Here is a 22,771-nt window from a genome sequence, read left to right on the forward strand (position 1 = left end):
TGTATTTTATCGGATTTCAATATATAGTTTTGTTTTAGTAGTTTAGCTGCACCCGCATTTGATATTAGCAATGGGAAAATTCTAAGCTTTGGCACAGAATTTAACCACTGTTTAAGATTTTAAAAATGCTTGCCCGACGGCTGAAAATGCATCTGCCCTAATACCACACCCTTAAAATGTATACTTGATGAATGAGAAAGGATTTTAACAAACGCCTAACATTTAAATGCTTCACTCCACCTCATTAACAAATGTACCAGATGGCAAACTGCTTTTCACCTTAATTAACATTAAGAAACATTAAGTGCAGCCATTTCACACTGTGAATGGGCAAAATGCAGTTATGTTCCCTCTTTTCACTCATTCACTGCACTCAACTACATCGAAGGACAGAGAAATAAGTAGCAATAAGGAAGTTCAAATCACAGTTTATGCAGGTCAAAGACGACTTGGGATTCAGGTCAGTTGGTGTTTGCAGGATTCCCTGTGAAATCAGAGCAGCGTATATCGGTCAGATGGGACACACGGTGGAAACCCGCATCAAGAGCATAGGAGGTGCATCCATTTGGGTTATCTGGAGAAATCAGCAGTAACAGAACATTGCACTTGCAATGGCAATAGGACTGACTTTGATGACACAAAACTACCATGCCACGCCAATGGTTTTTGGGACTGCCTGGTAGAGAAAGCCATTGAAATAAAACTACAGGAAAGGTACTTTAAACAAGAAAAAATCTGCAGATGCTGGAAATCCAAGCAACACACACAAAATATTGGAGGAACTCAGCATCTATGGAAAAAAAAATACAGTCAATGTTTTGGGCCAAAGAATTTTAACAAAGATAAAGGTCTCGCTCTAAGTAAGAACTGGAATTCAACCGTAAACAAGGTGGAAGAGCAAAAACCTGACTGGATGAGGACTAACTGGTCAGGAGAGACGGACTATGGGGGTATAAATAACACTGGATATGCCTGGGCATCATCTCTGATGACAATTGCAGAATTTGTCATCTAAACGTTGGTTACAACCTTTACCCAGCTGGAAGCCTGAAAAAGTGTATTCATTCATGAATTGCCTTGCTTAAAGAAAATACAATTACATGGTAATGCTAATTTTCTACATAATATTATTCTGCATATTTAGCAATTTCATAAAACATGCAGATTGATTAAAAGTGATCTGCATAGTACGCTCTGGTGATTTAAAAAATTGTTATAGAAAAAAATGATTGTGAAACATCTTAAAAGGTAGAAGACAGAGGAAAGGTTTTGGGGTTATAACATTCAAATTCTGAACTACTCTATGCAATAATTAATGAAAGGCTTTCATCTTCTTTAAGCAGATCACATTTCTGTTTCATGACCATTCTCATTTCATTGGATGATGAAGATCCATTTTGTAAAGACTCCATCATGACACAGCCAGGCAGGATACAGACCCTATCCTATTGGTGGTAATATAAAGCACCAACAAAAAGCTTCTTGAAGTATCAAACCCCCAAATCTATTGACTTCACAGATGCAGTTGCAAAAGTGGATTCTGGCTTTCTACTAATATTATCAGTCTAGGGCAGGGTTTCTCAACCTGGGGTCCTCAAACCACTTTCTTAATAGTATTGGACCATGGCTTTAAAAAAAGGTGGGAAACTCTGGTCTTTGGATTCAAATCACTTTTAATAATAGTATTAGGGCAGAATCAGCAGATAATTTCTTTTCTGAAGCTCCTGACTAGAGAAATTTCAGAAGGGTAGATATCTTTTGAAATCAGCAATAAATTCCTGGCTTAACACCTGGCTCAGAGTCATGCTTAGATAACAGAAGCCAAGAATGTCTTGTAGACACAGTGAATGCACACTATATCCCAAACATCCAGCCATATTACTGGCTTCAAGGTACTCTACAGAGATTTTAGCCTCATTACATTTTGCCAAAATCAGATACATCAGAAAGTTGGTATGGATTGTTAAATCATTCAGAATCAGCTTCTTCATCTCTGCCATCAGATTTCTGAATAGTCCATGCCACATTCCTTTTCTGAACTTTTTATTTTGTAATTTATAGTAAATTTATGTCTTTGTTCTGTACAAATTTTACATCATATAAGACAATGATAATAAACCTGATTTTGATGTGCAATAGGTTAAGGAAAACATCAAGTTCCATACCTTAACAGAGTGATATATGGTTTCACCAGCACTGTGTAATTTGACCTAAGCAGCATTCTATAAAGCATGCTGAGGTAAGAATTTAACTTGTTCATGCTAAAATAGCAAGCAAGTCCACTCTGAGCCAATAGAATCTCTTTCAAAGAAGATCATCTTATTTTCTGGGACTATTTGAAGAAACTGAAGACCACAGACAAAGCAAGATTTTATAGAGTCACAGGACACTACTGCACAGAAACAGGCCCTTCAGACGGTCCAGCCTGTGCCGAACTATTATCCTGCCAAGTCACATCAACCCGCACCTGGACCATGGGCCTCTAAATCCCTCCCATCCATGTACCTATTGAAATCTCTCTTAAATGTTGAAATCGAACCCACAGCTCACTCTACACTCTGAGTGAAATTCCCCTCAAATATTTCATCTTTCACCTTTAATCCATGACCACTAGTTCTGATCTCACCCAACCTTTTTGTGTGCGTTCTCCAATTCATTTGAGGAAGTGCAAAGGAAGACCTGCAGGAACACTGCAAAATGATGTCACACAGTATACATTTACAGTGTATGGTTACTGTGTTTAAAAAGTGATATTCCCTGGAAATCTATCCCAATACCAACTCCATTCCTATTCCTCCCCAAACTGTAAAGGAAAGAACAAACATTTTCATCCAGTGTAAACACCAGCACCACCCAAGGCATATGTAAACAACATAATTATAAACTCTCTTTTCCATAGATGCTGCTTGGCCTGCTGAGTTCCTCCAACATTGTGTGTATATGTTGCTTTGATTTCCAGCATCTGTTTGCACTTACAAACAGTGATTAATCTGTGAAACATATGGCCCAGACTATACTGGCTGGTACTTTAGAAATTGTACCAAATGGCTGGTTCTGATCTTGCAATATTTGCTTTATGTATAAATAAAAATTCCTTTTTGTGGACAAAACCACAGCAAGAATAATACTGTGTAATAATTCCTTGATCTAGAAAAGATATGTAATCTTTAAAAACAATTTAAGCAAAATTTCAAGAATTGAAAAGACTAGAGAGAGCAAATTGAAAAGAATTGAGTGAGCATTATTTACTACATGTATAAAGTAATTTCATAAATCAAAGATATATATCCCAAAAATAAAATGGTTTTAAAATAAGATACTGATGAATTATGAAAATTAACAGGGTTACCTTTACTATTATGGGGAGGTGTTAGGGGTTAAAAAGTACACGCAAGGGATACAGAGAACGAGTAAGGGGGCAGGGAGCAAGTTCCTCATGCTATTTCATTATCTTCTAATACATTGTATTATAGTAAGCAAAACCATTGCAAAGACCACCTTGCACAAGGAAATTTAAAGTAAGCATGATGCTAATTGAGCTAATTGATGAAATAGTCACCTTGCACTTCGTTGTCATGGCATTCTTTCAGTTTGGTCCAAACATCCTTAAATAAATCTACAGTAGTGTCAGTTGTGCTCCCGGTGCTTGGACTCCCACAACTCACGCTGGAGCTGTTCATGGTAGTTTGTATGTAGATCTTCAAAGCTACATACTGCAGTTAGAATAACATCCACCTAAATCAATCTTCACCTGCCAAACAGATGAGATAAAAAAATACTTCAGAGATTAAAAGAAAATGTTTCCCCAGTGCCCACCACCAATGTCCTCCCTTCTGCAGGTGAATGAATGGATGCTTTCAAGTAAAGGAACAAATACAACCTCAAACATTCCAAGAAATAACTGAACGCAACATTTTTTTAAAAATACGTACCCAAGCCGCAAACTCTCTCCAAAGCTACCAAGCTGCTCACACATTTGTAAACTAAATATTTATGGGGCAATTCCTAGATTGAGAAAGTGAAATAAAACTTTAGGAAGGCTAAGGAAAGGACTTGGAATTACTCGAGTACAGGGGCCAAGGATGGAAAAGTTTACCACGGTGCAAAGCAGTTAAAAACTTGTGTGAGCAGCAAATAGAGACTGACTGATGCCAGAACAATCTTAGGTGAACTGGAGTTTGTAATTCCAAAAAGGAGAATGCTGGAGGTGGCAAAATCCTGGTGTTTTTGCCAATTGTGGGAAAGAAACAGGGAAAAAGAAAATGTTGCAAAGTCAGTGTTGAAGTTCAAACTCATGTCATCTTTAATCTGAGCCCATCTTGAGCCAGCAATTGAATGAGGTTTCATGGTGTTATGAGAGGCCTGATTAGATACCCAGAAGGGGAGGAATGTTATGATGAACAAACTTGCCAATCTTATAACATCAATATGAAAGTGCATTTTATGGAGACGCAAACCAGTCCATTGTATGGAAATTAGGTCAATCTATTTCAAGATAAAATTCTATAATCAAAACACAAAAATACAACTGCAGATGCCTTGGATCAAAGAATACGTACACAACACTGGAAGAACTCAGCAGGTCAGTCAGCATCTGCGAGAAAAGCCAACGTTTCAGGCCAACACCCTTCATCAGGAATGGGGGGGGGGGGAGAGAGAGAGCCGAAGCCCAGTAATAGAGATAGGGGAGGGGGAAGGGCTAGAGGCGCCAGGTGGAGAACCAATCAAAGGAAGGATAAAGGGGGGAGGGGATAAGCATGAAAGAACTGTAGAGATAAAGGAGCAGAAAATTGAAAGGGGAGAGGGGCAGAGAGGGACCTAGGACGGGGGGAGGGGGAGGGAATTACCGGAAATTGGAGAATTCAATGTTCATACCACCAGGCTGGAGGCTACCCAGACGGTAGATGAGGTGTTGCTCCTCCAACCTGAGTTTGGCCTCATCATGGCAGTAGAGGAGGCCATGTATGGACATATCTAGATGGGAATGAGAGGCAGAGTTGAAGTGGGTGGCAACCGGGAGGTCCTGTCTATTGTGACGGACGGAGCAGAGGTGCTCGACGAAGCGGTCCCCCAATCTGCATCAGGTCTTGCCGATGTAGAGGAGGCCGCACCGGAAGCACCGGATACAATAGACAACTCCAGCAGACTCGCAGGTGAAGTGTTGCCTCACCTGGAAGGACTGTCTGGGGCCCGGAATGGTGGTAAGGGGGGGAGGTGCGGGGACAGGTGTAGCATTTGTGGGATAAGTGCCGGGTGGGAGTTCTGTGGGGAGGGATGTGTGGACCAGGTAGTCGCGGAATCAAAATTCTAGAATATTAGTGGCGAGACAACATTTGCAGGTGCAGTGTGCATTCTTCTGCCAAAGACAATCTGATTTCAAATTAACATTATGATTGGTCAGCAGAGTCACCATTGCTGTATCATGCAAATGAGTAAAATAAAATGAATATGTTGGAGTTTAAATCCTTTCTCCAGCAATTCCTGTGCTCAATTATAATGAATTAACCTGAAGACTTGGTCTGACTAATGTGGCCACTGCCATCTCCACAACAATATGGACTGCAATGGTGTTTTACAACCAAAGATATTGAATGAAGCAGAACTGGAGCTCTGCGACAGTACAGAAGACATAATTTACTTAAAATGCTGAGATTTCCAGTATTGTTAGACATGACAAAACATGCCCCCATTCCTTTCTGTTCTGCTTCTCACATGCTATTGGACAGCTGGTTAATCAATTACCAAATAAAAGCTAGAACTACTCTTGTTCTCTGAGTTTCAGGAGTGTGTGTCATATGTAGACACTTTCAACAAAATGATTCACAGTAAATTTAACAAACTAAAAATCCTAAAAAAGTTGAGAATTAACAGATTACCTTTTCTTGATAAAAGTAATATTTTTACACAACTCAGCTACAAGCCCTTTTGAAGACTTACAGAAGGAACTTTTACTTCTACTTCACAAAAAATATCTATCAGACCACAAACATTTAATATTGAAAGTGAAGTGAAAATACATCAAGCATTATGTCACATACCTTTCAACGTAAAATCTGAGTATTCATGAATATTTGACCTTGCTCTTGTCAGAAGTTACGATCTTACAAGTGAATTGCAGGAGGCAACGCACATGGACCACAGTTGATCACTGTGAAAGCTGCTTCTCAGCTCTGCCTGTCTGATTCCGCAAAGGCATATGTACAAATGCAATGGATAACCTAATATGCTTTTCACAACTGGTTGAACAGGTCTGAACATTCTCTGGGACTGGGAATCATACCAGAATTTGTTGGCACAACAGGCCAGTCAGACTGGTTTTACAGTCAACTGGAAACTGGTTCAACCAGTCTCCATCAAAGGAGAGTTCAACGTAAAGAGGTGATTGAGGAATAAAACTGATCTGCAGAAACAAGTCAGGCTGCTGTCAAATCCAAGCACAAGTTTGGTTTGGTTAAGGTTCCTTATTTTCATGATAAATGCGTGAATACAGTTCTTGTACAATAAGACAATATACAACTTTAAACATAAGACTGAAATGTTGCACTGAATTTAGAAGAACCACATGCACAGTATTACAAAAGAGCTACAGAATAACAGTAAAAGGTTGGGCTGTTGACTCAAAGGTCAGTTCAAACTCTCATCAACTTGATGGCTGTTTTGTTTTTGTGTGGTGTTTACACTCCCAAACTAGATAATTATGTGATCTTGCATACTTATGTTGAAAAAAAACTATGACATGATGACTAAATTCAACAGAAATAATAGCACTAAAAGGAGAAAAATAAATACCCCTCTAATAGATTTTAAAAGCTGATGAAGAGCCTTAGATATATAACTGGGTAGAGGGGTAACAATGAAATATGCTGTGTTGTGACCACACTGCTTTCTGAAGGCTGTTGCCAGTTGACAAATCTACACCTACCAGCAAGTAAGGCACACATACATAGCAACTAAAGAAACAGATGATATTTTTTCAGCCATTGAGGGGCAGCATTCAGAAAGTTGCCGAAGGATCATTTTGCAAACAATGGCCTTGCAAAATGCAACAATGTAGCAGCCCTGCATGGACTCAAACAGGTAAAAGACATACACTCAATTTTTAAAAAAGTTTTATCAAATGGAATATCAATATTTATTCCCTCCCTACATATACAAGTTTTTAGTTTTATTAGTCCTTGAAGCAGCTTGATGCACATGAACAATCTGTCAAAATTCATGTTTTGCAAAGTGAGTTTCCTTCCATCTCCTCAGCTCCACTCCAGCTCTGTCTAGCTGTTTACCATGCCTATTCTCCCACATTTAGGGCAGGTCCTCAAAAGAAGTGGCAGCAGGGATCAAAACTATAATGAATCCCAGAAATTCAGTTCTAATCAATTCTGTAGCGTAGGTGGGCATGAGACTATCACGACAAAAGACGTGTACAACAGTAGTGGGCACAGGTCTGTCACTAGCAACAGATACATTAGTGGTGAGCACAGATCTATCACGGTACAACGCTGGACTACTCCACATTCCTCTGACAACTGTATGAGAACGGTTAGCTTTGGGGAGAAAATAAAATCACCTAGATGATGTAATTTTCTGAACATTGTGCAAACACTTCGAGGTGCAAAATATTTATTTATTTTTATTTTATTTAGAGATAGTGAAATTTAAGAGACTACTAGACAGGTATATGGAGGAATTTAAGGTGGGGTGTTATATGGGAGGCAGGGTTTGAGGGTCGGCACAACATTGTGGGCCGAAGGGCCTGTAATGCGCTGTACTATTCTATGTTCTATAACATAATAGGCTCTTCTCACCCTTTGAACCACACTGCCTGGCAACCCCCAACCCCCTGATTTAACCATAGCCTAATCACTGAACAATTTACAATAACCAATTAACCTACTAACAAGAACGTCTTTGTACTGTGTGAGGAAACTGAAGGACTGGGAGAAACCCACAGATTCACAAAGAAGACATGCAGACTCCTTCAGATGACGTCAGAATTAAACTACAAATTCCAGCGCCCCTAGCAGTACGGGTGTCACACTTTTGAAACAGAAAATTTTTTGAAGTCCATCATGAAAGAGGAGGACAAGGAACTGGATAAGTCTTTCTAAAAGCTAGTCCGGGCACAAAGGTACAATAAGTCTTGAAAGGTCATCAATTTAAAACATTCGCTGTTCCACTCTCCCCCTTTGCTGCCTGACCTGATGAGCACTTCAAACAAAAACAGTTTACAAGTTTCAAACAAGAATTTCCTGATCAGTACTTGCTTCAACAAGCCAGATGTCTTACAGCTTTGATTTTAAAATATGTGAAATCTTTTTGAAAAATTAAGACAGTTTCTTTGTTTCTTTTGAAAAATAAACTTCAACTGACAACCATATTCACCAGGAGCTTGCTGAATGTTAAAGTGACATTTTGAAAAAGTTGACAATGTGCTATTTAAAATAACTCAATCTTCATAAGATGCAAGTATATACTTGTTTTTGCAGCTGTTAGACACAAGCCTAAATATTTTTGAACAAGAATCAGATATTTGCAACATAACCCACTCTTCACCGGTATCATGGAAAAATGTTAATGGAGCACGGGGTTTGTTTAAACATGCTCATTATTTTCTATTGTCATTGGATAGCACTTTCAGAAAAAAAGTACAAAATGTGTCAGTTTGCTGAAGTTCATTCCTGTATGTAGTACACCATCAACTTAGTTCAATATCACTAAAATCAGCATTCTGTTTCAAAACCTGGTAGTGATAATGAATACTCAAGTCCTTACCAGCACTACTTCAATTCTTGATGAACCCTACAATTTGAAAACTATTTAAACTACTGTTTTTAATATAAGAACATTTTATATTCAAAATGACTATTTTCAAAACCACAGTCAAATTGCCCAAAAGCGGCTCGACTTAAAATCCAAAAGGCACCAAACTTCACTTTCCTTCAACTTGTTCTTAGCCAGGTTATTTAATCAAGTTCCAGGTGGAAGCATGTCTTTTTCAAACATAACCCATATCTTTACAGAAGTAATTTAATTCCAAAAATGCTAAATGTGATCGGGTAGATGGAGCTTGTCAGCCTGGGAAGGCAGTCCATCCAAGAGAGGGAAAACCCTGATTTCAAACCTCCACTGCCTTGCGGCCATACCCACTCATGGGAAAGGCTTCGGGAGTAAACCCTGAGGACAAATCCGGAGCTGGAGTCCCTAAGGCAGTCCGACGTTGCCTTCAACCTCGCTCTGGCAACTCCTGCGACGACACTGGTGCCAAGCTGTATCAGCCCTTGCCCCTCCCTTGGACAACATTGGTGGTGTGGAGAGGGAGACCTGCTGCATGGATAACTGCTGGTCTTCCATACAACCTTGCCCAGGCCTGCGCCCTGGAGAAGACTTCCCAGGCGCAGATACATGGTCTCACTAGACGAATGGATGCCATACAAATGTAATTTGCTACAGCCAAATTACTGTCAGATAACCTATCTAAATTGGAATTTGTTCAGCTTGCTCAATTTATAGCATGTGTATTACTTACACGTCTACAGATGGCTTATTTCAAATTCCCACATCTTTCTGGTACACCCCTCACCCCAGCACTATATAAAGAAACCAACTGGAGGGCGTGAAGTTCAACTGACACAGAAAAATGGCAAAGATTGACTAATCAGACCACATCTTCCTGTGCATCTTAAGAACGAAATAAGAAAACACAACACGAAATATACCCTTACATTTTAGCAGTATTCTACTGTAACGTACAGAATACTGGCATGTGAATGAGTGAAGCCTCCACCAGTCATGGTTGACCATGGATGTTGCATCCTGGCTGCCTAGCACAAGCCTGGATAGTTCAATATCAGAATCAGAATCAGAATCAGACTTTAATCGCCAAGTACCTATGCACATACAAGGAATTTACTTCCGGCAGATGTTGTCTCTCTGCTCATAACAATAATAATGATAAATATAAATGAAAATATAGATTATACATACAGGTAGTGCAATCCAAGTAATAGTTAGCCGACAATATGGAGAGCAAGCTGTTCCCCATGTAGCAAGCTCCCCGTCTTCACGCATCTGATGAATCCAAAGGAACAGCAGAGACCGACACAGTTTGGAACCAGCAGTATCACAGGAGTTGCCAGTCAGCGTTGAACTCAGTATAAGACTGCCTTAGGGACCCCAGCTCCGGATTGTTCCCTCAGGGTTTACTCCTGAAGCCTTCACCATGAGTAGGTATAGCTGCAAAGCAGCGGAGGTTTGAGATCAATTTTCCTTTTCCCAGATGAGCTGCCAACCTTGGCTGAAGAGCCCCATCTGCCTGAAGTGACTAGTTTTAAGGCACCAGTGACCTGTTTTGCCCCTTCTCCTGTCAGTAAAAACAGTTCTGCCAAGCTTAGTAGCTAAGCCACACATAAGGCAGATGTTGGACTTGGTTGTCAGAGGCTATTTGAGGCACACACCATTGGAAGCATTTAACAGGTAGTGACAACTTGTCCCATTACCACCCCCAGCTATAACAACCTTAAGGCACATGATCAACTGGAAAAATGAAGTCTCTCCAAGCAGCATCTCTGGTAACAGAAGTCACCAACAGAATGAGAGAAATACTTTCATCCACAGTGAATCTTAACTACAGGAAGGTAATAACACTGTCTTTAGCAAAGGCATCTATACAGCTGCAAAACAGACATGAATAAACATACCATTGCGGAGTTACAGGAGGAATAGGCAATAGGATTAGTCATGGGATGCTTTTGAAATAGAGAAACTTGTTACCTGTACTCTTCACAGGAAACTAAACTTTTATAAACACAGCACAGTGATAAGTAAAACTGAATATATGGGGACTGAACAAATTATTTTATTCAAATAACTATCTGACCGAAGTCAAACAAGTGTTAAACAATTCAGCTGTAAGCAAAGGATATATAACAAAGGTTGTAAAGAAGATTGCTGCAGATGCCTTTGGTGTTTGAGGAATAGTCTCCACTTAAAATCTCAAATCATACTATTAAAAACAGATGCTGCAAAGTTCAACTATAAGCAGTAAACTACCAGGACATTAGCCCAAACCAGAAGACATAAAAATAACAAGCTATCTTGATTACTTTAATTACTTCAAGTCAAGCCTACCCCTGAAATATTTTTTTTAAAAGAAGAGAAGTACTGGGCTGGGAGAAACCTTCTACAGCAGGTATCACATTTCCTAATTCCACTAATCTCTTGTGGCCAATAAGGAGCCCATTGAAACTGCCCAAACTCATTTTCTTCCACAAGCTGAAAAAACTATGAATGTAACAATCTAAGTGAAAGAAATCTGTTGTCCAGGTTTAAAAAAAGATTGACATGACATTTTCACCTATTTTAAACATATTACAGAAGATAACAGAAAAGTTATTAGGGAAGATAACAATAAAATTATGTCAACACTGTGAAGTTTAATTACGAAGGAAGCCGGAACGTTCTGGAGCCCCTTTTGTTATGGAAGAAAATACAAAGGGGGACAGACAAAGATGTACTGTAGACATGCCCAGAAATTAATCCATTGGTAGTAGAGGACTTCAGAAGTAACAAAGATAAAGCATACAATTGCTACTATGTAGCATATTAGACAGTGGACTGGAGGTGAAATTCCAGGCAAAGCGAAGGAAAAGGTAAAGGTCAGAAACAGAAGATACAAAGGTAAGCAATTCAGAAATCATGTATTTAATCCACAGCCTGATTTTGAAATGTGCCACTAAATGATGTAGCTAAAATGTACACCTCATTGCATTTAAGAGGAAAAGAGAATAAGAAATAGCATGGATCGCCTTATGAGGAGTGGTTGAACAGGCTAGACTTGGGTTTATTGGAGTTTATAAGAGTGAGGGGAGAATTGAAACAAAAAGAATCAAGGACTATTGGCAAGGTGGGCAAATCAAGAACTTGCAATATTTGTTTAAAAATAAGGCTTCAATCATTTAATATGGAGTTGAAGCAACATTTTTGTCTTGGTGATCATGTCTTTGGAACCCTCTTCCTCAAAGAGCTTTCAATATTTTAAGGCAGCGTTCACTCAGTACTTGTGTGTCAAGCGGGTGGAGGGGAATATAACTGCTGGTTGACCGGAATAGATTCAAGGTTCAATGTAAATTTATTAACAATGTACATATACAACCCTGAGATTTATTTGCAGCCATACGCAATATATCAATAATAGAATAATAACCATAAGAGAATCAATGAAAGACCACACCAACTTGGGCTTTCAACCAGTGTGCAACTACGAAAAGAAAGAAATAATAATAAAAAAAAAGCAAGCAATAAATTATAAAAATATAAGATGAAGAGTCCTTGACAGTGAGTCCATATGTTGTGGGGACATCTCAATGATGAAACAAGCGAAGATGAGTGAAGTTATCCCCTCTGGTTCAAGAGCCTGATGGTTGAGGGATAATGACTATTCCTGAACCTGGTGGTGCGAGTCCTGAAGCTCATGCATCTTCTTCCTGATGACAGCAGTGAGAAGAGAGCATGCCCTAGATGGCGGGGGTTCTTGATGATGGATGCTGCTTTTCTGTGACAACGGTTTGTGTAGGTGTGCTCAAACGTGTGGAGAGCTTTACCGGTGATAGACTGGGCCACATCCACTACTTTTATGATGCTTTCTATTCAAGGGCATCGGCGTTTCCATCGTGACGCAGCCAGTCAATATACTCTCCACTACACATCTATAGAGGTTTGTCAAAGTTTTAGACATCATGCGATTCTATGCAAACTCCAAAGGAAGTAGAAGTGCTGCAGTGCTTTCTTCATAATTGCACAGGACAGGTCCTCCCAAGTAACACCAAGAAATGTAAAATTGCTTATTCTCTCTGCCTCTGATCCTCTGATGAGGTCTGGCTTATTGACCTTCTGAAGTCAATAACCAGCTCTTTGGTTTTGTTAACATTAAGTAGGACATTGTTGTTGTGGCACCATTCAGCCAGATTTTTAATCTCCCTCCTATATGCTGATTCTTCACCACCTTTGACTTGGCCTATGACAGTGGTCACCAGCAAACTTGAATATGGCACTGGAGCTGTGCTTAGCCTCAGAGTCATAAATGTAAAGCATGTAGAACAGGGGTTTAAGCACACAGTCTTGTGGTGCACCTGTGCTGATGGAGATGGAGGAGGAGATGTCATTGCTAATCCAAACTGACTGGGTTCTGCCAGGGAGGAAATCCAGTATCCAATTGCACAAGGAGGTTTTGAGGCCAAGGTCTTGAAGCTTATTGATTAGTTTTAAGAGGCGTACCTACCATTTCATGCCCAGACCACATTTTGGTAAATTTGATCACTTGGCTCCCTTCCTACCTACATACAGACAGAGGCTAAATAGCAAAGATAGAATTGTTCGAAGTTATAGTTAAATTAACCATGATCTCATCAAATGGTGGACTACTACTTTTTCTGATTCATGTATGTGTATGTTCTAAGAGAGAGTGCTCTCTCTCGGAGATGTTCTCTCCTTGCATGGGTGATTTATAATCAGAGCAGAGTCTCGAGATTTGCACCAATGAGCAGATACTTCTACTGCTGATGGACTGGAATTCTATATCTAGAAGGAAACAAATGCTCAATTGATGTCTATTTCCAAGCTAATTAAATATCAGAACAGGCTCACCATTCCGTTTGGTCAGTTCCTTATGTGTTTATAAAGGATACACTTGTGGATCATTTTAATTCAGATATGCAGCATTGCTTGGTGAACAATTGCAAGAGACATCACTAAGAATGTTTAGTTCTATAAAAGTTTAACAAGCAACACAGATTAACCATTTATGGACACTATAGGTATCACCTAGACATGAGATATGTTGGAGTAGCCTGTGGTGGAATGGGGAAATTGCTATGCCCAATGGCACAGGTACAAACATTGTTTCAGAAAAAAAACCCAAAGCTACTGTTGCCAATACTGTGTTTATATTGTTGCACTTTTCTGCTGTACTTGGATGATAAAAGACTGATCAAAAGAGAAACAAACAATCACAAAAAAAATTGGCAAAGTAACTGGATATTGCTAAGGACTGAATTATTTACTATTTTCTGCATTTTTATTTCAGAAAAAGGTGAGTTGATGATTTGTGTAAATCAGCTGGTAAAGACATCTATGATCAAGGCAAGCAAGTCACCAATATCCAAAGGCACTTTATATAAATGATCAATAATTCTCAAAGAAACATGATTAACAGCTTATGTCAAGTTTAAATAAATAATACAGTATTCATTACATCATAAAGAATGCGCTATAAATTCACAGTGACTTCAATAAATTCTTAGTCAACAACATTTTTCTTGAACTTATTGAAAACTTTACTTGCTAAAAAAGGAGAAAAAATAAATCTTCTGTATTTTAAAATCATAGTTACTGATTTCCAAAATCATAGTTACTGATGAGTACAATTTAAATGGCACTTCAATATCCCTTCTTCGATGTCTGTTGAAAAGCCAATGAAGTAGAGATCTATTCTCCAAATAAAATTCATAAACTTGCTTTTTGGCAAGGCTTTTGTTCTAAAGAAATTATACAGCAGCACTGGATTCTTTTTTTTTAATGCAGCAAGATCCAGTACTGTTTTATGGGATGGTGCCTAGATTTCAATAAATCAAACCTGCCCACCAAAGCTACTGTAGCTGTCACTAATCAGAAAATGGAAAGGATTATGTTACTCTACTCTATTCAAACTACTGCAGCTGTTCAACTCAATGCACCAGGAAGAAATCTGATCGTAAGGGATGTACCTCTTTTGTTGCCCAAAGTCTGTTACACAATGACAATGACATCAGTGACCATATCCTGGTAAAAGGGCTTTAAAAATTCATGTGTTAGTATATAGTTGCTGATATCTACATGGTAGGTCATTTAGAAAATGAGAATGGATCATCTGAATTTGATAATATAATCCTCTTTCCTATTGGACAAATGAATTCACGTAAAGGTGAAAAACAAATGAGCATATACTTAAAGGATGATACACTCAGAAAACGAACAGAATGATTATCACAATATGTCCCACAGGGACATAAACTCAGCTCTCTCAATAGTGTGGGCCTGAAATATTACACCACATAGAAGTACAATTCCCAAGCTGCTGAGTTAGCTAATCATGGGCAAGGCACCAGTAGGTTAGAATAACAAACCTCAATAGCCCTGAGGCAAAGAGAAGCAAGGCACCCAGCTAAATAAGAAACAACAAAATGAACCAAGGTTCCCACTTCTCATTGCTATGCAACAAGTTCACCAGGAAACATGGATAGCAGCGGGGGAGGTGGTACATGAGCATCAGGTCCCACACCACCAGCTTCAGGAACAGATGTTACCCTTCAATCATCAGGCTCCTGTACCAGCGTGGACAACTTACACTCACCTCAGCACTAAACTGATTACAAAACTCATCGACTTACTTTCAATGACTCTACAACATGTTCTCAGTTTTATTTATCTATTATTTGTTTGTTTATTTGATTGCTCAGGTTGTCAGCACTGGGGAGGGGGAAGGGTATTCGTGGGGATAAGCTCCCATTACCTGTTAAATGCTCCCAATAGCATGTGTTTCAAATAGACTCTGGCAACCAAGTCCAGCTCCTACCTTCACCCAGGCTTCATTACCAAGCCTGGCAGAACTACTTTTACTGACTGTGGGGGAAAGCAGGTCACTGGCACCTTAAAACCAGTCACTTCCAGCAAATGGAGCTCACCAGCTGTGGTTGGCAGCTTGTTTAGAAGGAAAACACTGATCTTAAACCTCCGCTGTCTTGCAGCTATGGGAAAGGCTTTGGGAGTAAGCCCCAAGGAGAAACCCTCAGCATCCTTGACTGCCAGCTCCTGCGATGCCGCTGGTGCCAAACTGTATTGGACTCAGCCGTTCCTTTGGATTCATCAGTTGCTTAGAGAGCAGTAATCGACTACATGGGCAACACCTTGCTCTCCTAATTGTACTACCCTGGCTTGTGCATCGACTTTGATGCAGAGAGCTAGGACACAAAATCCATGGTCGACCCCAACTAACTTACTAGCTTGTTTATTATTTGTTTCTTTTGTTTTCCAGCTTATCTTCTTTTGCACATTGGTTTATCAGTCTTTCTCTGTGAGTAGTTTTTCATTGATTCTATTATTTTTTTTGTTCTACTGTGAATGCTTTCAAGGAAATGAATCTCAGGGTAATTTATTGTGATATGTACGGACTTTGATAATAAATTTACTTTGAACTTTGGATACACACTGAAACAAAATGTTTTTCCAAGGCTGGGTTATACTCCAGTTGATTGGGTTCCTACACACCATTTTACAGTAGCCAATATAACCCATCTCTTGAATTCCATATGTCATTAGCAACCTCTGATCATTTGGCATAATTCATTGACAAACAATTCTAGCCATTCATTCTCATCACATTCAGTGCCTCTGGCCTCTACCATCTCATCCTCATTTTATACTGTGAGAAAATGTTCCAATTAATTATTCATACCTGATTATGCTCCAAGACTATAATTACATCTCAGGAAAACCAACACATTAAGCGCTGTAATCGACAAAAATCAAATTTCCAGATTCCTTCAAAGTAATTCTAGACTGATACCAATACTACCAGATCCTAACATCCTTCACTCACCCACTATTGGCACAAACAGAGAGCATTAATTCCAGCTTTCAATCTTTCCTTAATTGAAAAAGGAACTGGTGAAAAAAGGAGGGAAACAAAGAGAGTGAGACAGTTAATGACAAACAAAGGAAGTTACAATGTTGGCAATTCTTTTTTATGCTTATGTAAGGAGCATAAGTAACGTGCTATGGGTAAAGAGAACTTAAGCAACTATAATTTCAATGCAGTTCTATACACATGAAGGGCATACCTAGTATTTCTTGTTATCCAAGAAGAGGAAATGTTGCATTAGTTAAGTAGGTTAAATATATGCCAATCAGTTAGCTTTTCCCACATGGGAGGTATTCACATATTATATAAGTACAAACATTTGTAGAATTATCAATAAAGTCCAGTTCAATATCTAGCAAGCTGGGCTCCTGGTGTGTGCCTTCTGCACTATTCCTCATTAATGAACACATCACTCCACTACTTCCATCCCCATCTTCCAAAGCCCCCAAAAACCATGTTGCCACCTTATTGGTCTCCAATGCTCAGATCTCCATTCTAATAGCTTCACATATAGAGTTCAACTTCCTCGTCATCCCTGGATCCTACTCTTCATTATTTCATGGATATGGGCCAAAGTTTTTCAGATCTTAATATTGTTCCTGAACTTGATTGTTTTACTTTCAGATAAATCAGGACACAATCCCACAATTTTAAAGTATTTCCAAAATTCACCAATTGTGTTCATCTTATTTTCAATCTCCAATCCCAGCATGGGCATCATGGTCCCATAGCAGTTAGCATGACGCTATTACAGCTCAGCTGTCAGAAGTCTGGAGTCAGTTCCAGCATCCTCTATAAGGAGTCTGTACGGCCTCCCTGTGGAACGCGTGGGTTTTCCTATGGTTCTCCAGATTCCTCCCATGGTCCAAAGACATACTGAATAGTTTAATTGGTCATTGTAATTATCTCATGATTAGGTAAGGGTTAAATCAGGGTTGTTGGGGATTTCTGGGGCAGTGCTATTTGAAGGGCTGGAAGGACCTACTCTCTGTTGTATTGCTAAATAAAATAAATACCCATGTTTACTATTCTAACCTATCAATCGTCAGCTTGCACTTCTGTCCTCCACCCACTTTTTTAAAAAAAATTCTGGCTTCTGCCCCCTGCCTTTTCAGTCCTGACCCCAAAATATTGACTATTTATTTCCCTCCATAGATCCTGGCTGATCAGCTGAGTTCCTCAAGCATATTGTGTGCATTGCACAAGCCTACCGTGCTATTCCACACCCTCACTTCGGGAAGTCTGATCACCTGGCTGTTTTTCTACTCCCTGAGTATAGGTAGAGACTGAAGACTGCAGCACCAGAAGTGCGGACCAAGAAGGTGTGAATAAGGGAAGCACAAGCGTGCTTACAGAACTGCTTTGACTTGGTGGACTGGACTATATTCAGGAATTCATCTTCAAAGCTGGATGATTATGCTGCAGTTGTTATTGATTTCATTAAAACTTGTGTGGATGAGTGTGTGCCTACAAAGACTTACTGTACATTCCCCAACCAAAAGCCGTGGATGAACCAGGAGGTACATCATCGGCTGAAGGCTAGATCTGTGGCATTCAAGTCTGGTAACCCAGGCCTGTACCAGAAAACCAGGTATGATTTGCAGAGGGCTATTTCAAGGGCAAAGAGACAATTTCAAATGAAGTTGAAGGTGACATCGGATGTATATCAACTCTGACAGGGTTTGAAAGACATTACTTCCTACAAAGCGAAACTCAACAGCATGAATAGCTGTGATGCTTCACTGCCAGATGAACTCAATGCCTTCTATGCCTGCTTTGAAAGGGAGAATGTAACTACAGCTGTGAAAGTCCCTGCTGCACCTAATGACTCTGTGATCTCCATCTCAGAGGCTGTTAGGCCGTCTTTAAAGAGAATGAACCCTGACAAGGCAGAAGATCTGCCTACGGAGTACCTGGTAAGGCTCTGAAAATCTGTGCCAACCAACTGGTGGGAGTACTCATGGACATTTTCAACCTCTAACAGCTATGGACAGAAGTTCCCACTTGCTTCAAAAAGGCAACAATTATACAAGTGCCTAAGAATAATGTGAGCTGCCTTAATGACTATCGCCCAGTAGCACTCACATATACAGTAGTGAAATGCTTTGAGAGATTGGTCATGACTAGACTGAACTCCTGCCTCACCAAGGTCCTGGATCCACTGCAATATGCCTATCACCACAGTAGGTCAACGGCAGGTGCAATCTCAATGGCTCTTCACATGGCTTTAGACCTCCTGGACAACACAAACACTGTCAGGATGCTGTTCATCTACTATAGCTCAGCATTTAGTACCATCTTTCCCACAATCCTGATTGAGAAGTTACAGAACCTAGGCCTCTGTACCTCGCTCTGTAATTGGATCCTCGACTTCCTAACCTAATCAGTGAGGGTTGGTGATAACATATCCTTCTCGCTGACGATCAACACTGGCACACCGCAGGTGTGTGTGCTTAGCCCACTGCTCTACTCTCTCTATACCCATGATTGTGTGGCTATGCACAGCTCAAATACCATCTATAAATTTGCTAATGATACAACTATTGTTGGTAGATTCTCAGATGGTGACGAGAGGGTGTACAGGAGGGAGATACGCCAACAAGTGAAGTGGTGTCGCAGCAACAACCTGGCACTCAATGTTAGCAAGACGAAAGAGCTGATTGTGGTCTTCAGGGAGGGCAAGATGAAGGAACATATACCGATGCTCATGGAGGGATCAGAAGTGGAGAAAGTGAGCAGTTTTAAATTCCTGGGTGTTAAGATCTCTGAGGACCTAACCTGGCCCCAAAATATTCATGCAATTATAAAGAAGGCAAGACAGCAACTATACATCATTAGGTGTTTGAAGAGATTTGGTATGTCAACAAATACACTCAAAAACTTTTATAGATGTACCATGGAGAGCATTCTGACAGGCACAGGACCAAAAGAAGCTGCAGAAGGTTGAAAATTTAGTCAGCTCCACCTTGGGTAGTAGCCTATAAAGTACCTAGGTCATCTTCCAGGAGCAGTGGCTCAGAAAGGCAGTGTCCATTATTAAGGTCCTCCAGTGCCCAGGGCATGCCCTTTTCTCACTGTTACCATCAGGTAGGAGGTACAGAAGCCTGAAGGCACACACTCAGCGATTCAGGAACAGCTTCTTTCCCTCTGCCATCTGATTCCTAAGTGGACTTTGAACCCTTGAATGATACTTCACTTTTTTAATATATATTATTTCTGGTTTTTTGCACAATTTTCAATCTATACTGTATATCTATAATTATAATCTATAATGTAGTGTATATACATACACTAATCGATTTACTTATTTTTTTCAATATTATATATTGCATTGAACTGCTGCTGCTAAGTTAATGAATTTCATGATACATGCCAGTCACAATAATCCTGATTCTGATTAAAATTTGGAGGCTTTCAGTTCAAGTATTCCCAGACAACAGAACAACTGTCAGAGCAAACAGCTGCTCTGTTGTTTATAAACACTACTCCTCCCAACCCATGGGTCACTCACTCCAGAAAGAAACAACAACAGCTATACCAATACTACTATTAATAAGATTCCCCCTTGTCAACAACCATACAAATTAACCCCAACTCTGGTCTAAATCCTCAGTATCCTGTTAGTATTTGCAGACGCATGATAACAAAACCCTGTCATTAACCCATATTCTACCTTCTAGATCTGTATATGCTTGGACGAAGTCCAGTGCTCCCACATTAAAATATATCCTTTACAACCACATTAAACAGATTTCCATGCAAGTGTACCCATATATCAGAAGTTCTACCAGATGTAGCAATCCAAATCGAGCACCATCATTAACACCTACCGGAAATATGATCAGGCTACACTCAAAACTTCCTTGCATTGCCAAGTCTAGGGACATGGTTGCTACAATGATTCCTAATTCCTGTTTTTGCAGAAACCACTGACAAAAAAATGATTGTCTGGCAGGCTTTGCACTACCTCCTCCAGATTAGATCACTTTCAAAAATTACAACATTGATCAAATGTGTATATATCAAAACACAACCAGCACAGCAAATAGAGAAGTAAGACAATCCTTAAAAGGTACTCAACAAAGCAACCAAACAGCCATGGTGGAAAAAGGAGACAGAGAGTGGTGAGAGTTCCTTGATTCATGAGACAGACAGGTGTGTTCATTGGTTACATACATATTGAATTTCCCCATGGGGGTGAATAAAGTATCTATCTATCTATCTATCAGCAGGGACTTTGAAAGTTATGCCCTCAATTGAATGCCAAATGCATCAGTCTCATTGGCACAAATATGTTATCATTTAACCATCCTTCAAGCCTATAGTTCAATGTAAAAACCACATTACCCTCTACCCCAAAATAATTTCTACATATGCCACTTAAAAGACGAGATTTATTCTTGATCCATTAATGCAAAAAATTAAGTACCTTGGATGAAGTATAATATGATCCTTGTGGAAAATCAGTGTAAGTTGTCAACTTTTGAAAGATTCTGATAAGAACTATGATTTACAACTATGACAAACTGCTATTTAAATTCCTGGATGCATACAGTGCAAGGATTGCACTAGGGGCAGCCTACAAGTGTCAACATGCTTCTGGCACTAACACAGTTTGCCCACAGCTGGCAAACCCTAACTCGTACATCTTTGAAAAGTGGGAGGAAAGCAGAGCACCCAGAGGAAGCCCATGCTGTCATGGGGAGAAAGTACAAACTCCTTACAGGCAGTAGTGGGGATCGCACCCCCATCAATGATTGCTGGTGAGGTAAAGCGATTGCACTAATTGCTATGCTACCATGTCTCCCTGATTTACAGGGGACAGAAGCTTGGGCAAAAGCCTCACTTGGGTCACGAGGTCATTTCCACAGTACCTTTCCATTAATCATACAAGCGACGCAGCTAGGACACTAAAACTTGCATTATCAAATATGAAAGGCACCAGGATGATCAATATGATAAACAGAAAACCAAAACATGTGTCTTCACAAACAAGAGAAAATCTGCAGATGCTGGAAATCCAAGCAACACACACAAAATGCTAGAGGAATTCAGCAGGCCAGGCAGCAGCTATGGAGAAGAGTAAAAAGAGTACAGTTGACATTTCAGGCCGAGACCTTTCAGCAGGACTTTACCTTGCTTTCATATTGTTTGATTTTTGCCTTGTCACAGTCTTTTCTCAAGTCATTAACATCCTCCATTAAGGAACAGAGCATCATAAAACATGCAAATTTGAGTCACAATGCTACAGAAGCTACTTGGATTGTGTATCCTCTACAAAGTATCACCAGGTAATTCTATGTTGGACAATTTATGTCAGTGTATTAGGCAAACAACTGCTGCAAAACACTAGGGGATACTTTCCCAACAAAAATGACAAGGCAGCAAGCAATGCACATGACTGTGAACTATTGTAGCTGCTACAACAGATACTTTGTTGCTTGGATAGTGTTTACACTACTTCCAATGTTAAGTTGATTCTGATCTCAAGACTCTCCCCTCTTGCTTGGTCTGTACCTATAATGGCACCTCTGAAAAAGGGACTCAAATGTGACAAAACATCTTTACATTGCCTGTTCTCCAAACAAATTGAAAACACTGACAGATAGCACATGAAAGTAAGACACAGAGATAATATCCAATTGTTATGAACAGAGTGAAGTATGGTACATGTGTCGTCAAGTTTTTCCAATTGTCTACCTTGAAATGATTGGTATGCAGCCATAATTGGTACAATGTCTAAAACATGAACTGAACTCTGAGCTTCACCAGAGTCTTTTAATTCTTGAGCAAGTGCAGACTTTGCTGCTTTTCCCAAGTTAACCCCTCAATGTGTTTTCCAACTCACTGTGCCTAATACATCCCAATCTGATTGAGAAAGAGCATTGCTCTTAACAAGAACGTTCTGTGCACAGGTCAGAGTCCCTCAAGTGAGCTTCCACACCTCAGGGAATAAACAAGCCATTTAGTTAAATGGATCAGGAATTCAATAATGTTATAATTAATCCAGGTGGACCTGTTAGAAACTAGTTGAACTCTTCTAGTGATTAATAGTCTATTATTTTAATGTTTAGATTGGAATGTAGAAGGACTCATCTGGTT

General features: G+C 39.7%; 1 protein-coding gene across 7 annotated transcripts in view; it reads right to left on the minus strand.

Annotated features, from left to right (window-relative positions):
• rbbp8 (retinoblastoma binding protein 8) overlaps window positions 1–22,771 on the minus strand; it is a 128,630-nt gene that overhangs the window by 64,970 nt on the left and 40,889 nt on the right. For 3 of the 7 annotated variants that reach the window (XM_073039170.1, XM_073039161.1, XM_073039135.1), the window contains exons 1-2: window positions 6,039–6,243; window positions 3,560–3,751 (exon numbers count right to left, since the gene is read on the minus strand). In XM_073039170.1, the coding sequence (XP_072895271.1) occupies window positions 3,560–3,680 (121 nt within the window). In that variant the 5' untranslated portion in view covers window positions 3,681–3,751; window positions 6,039–6,243. Of the gene's footprint in view, window positions 1–3,559; window positions 3,752–6,038; window positions 6,246–22,771 lie in introns of those variants that run through there. The other 4 variants (XM_073039142.1, XM_073039152.1, XM_073039179.1 and 1 more) reach the window with 3 other exon arrangements.

This window comes from Hemitrygon akajei, chromosome 1 (assembly GCF_048418815.1).
Source record: "Hemitrygon akajei chromosome 1, sHemAka1.3, whole genome shotgun sequence".
NCBI lineage: Eukaryota > Metazoa > Chordata > Chondrichthyes > Myliobatiformes > Dasyatidae > Hemitrygon > Hemitrygon akajei.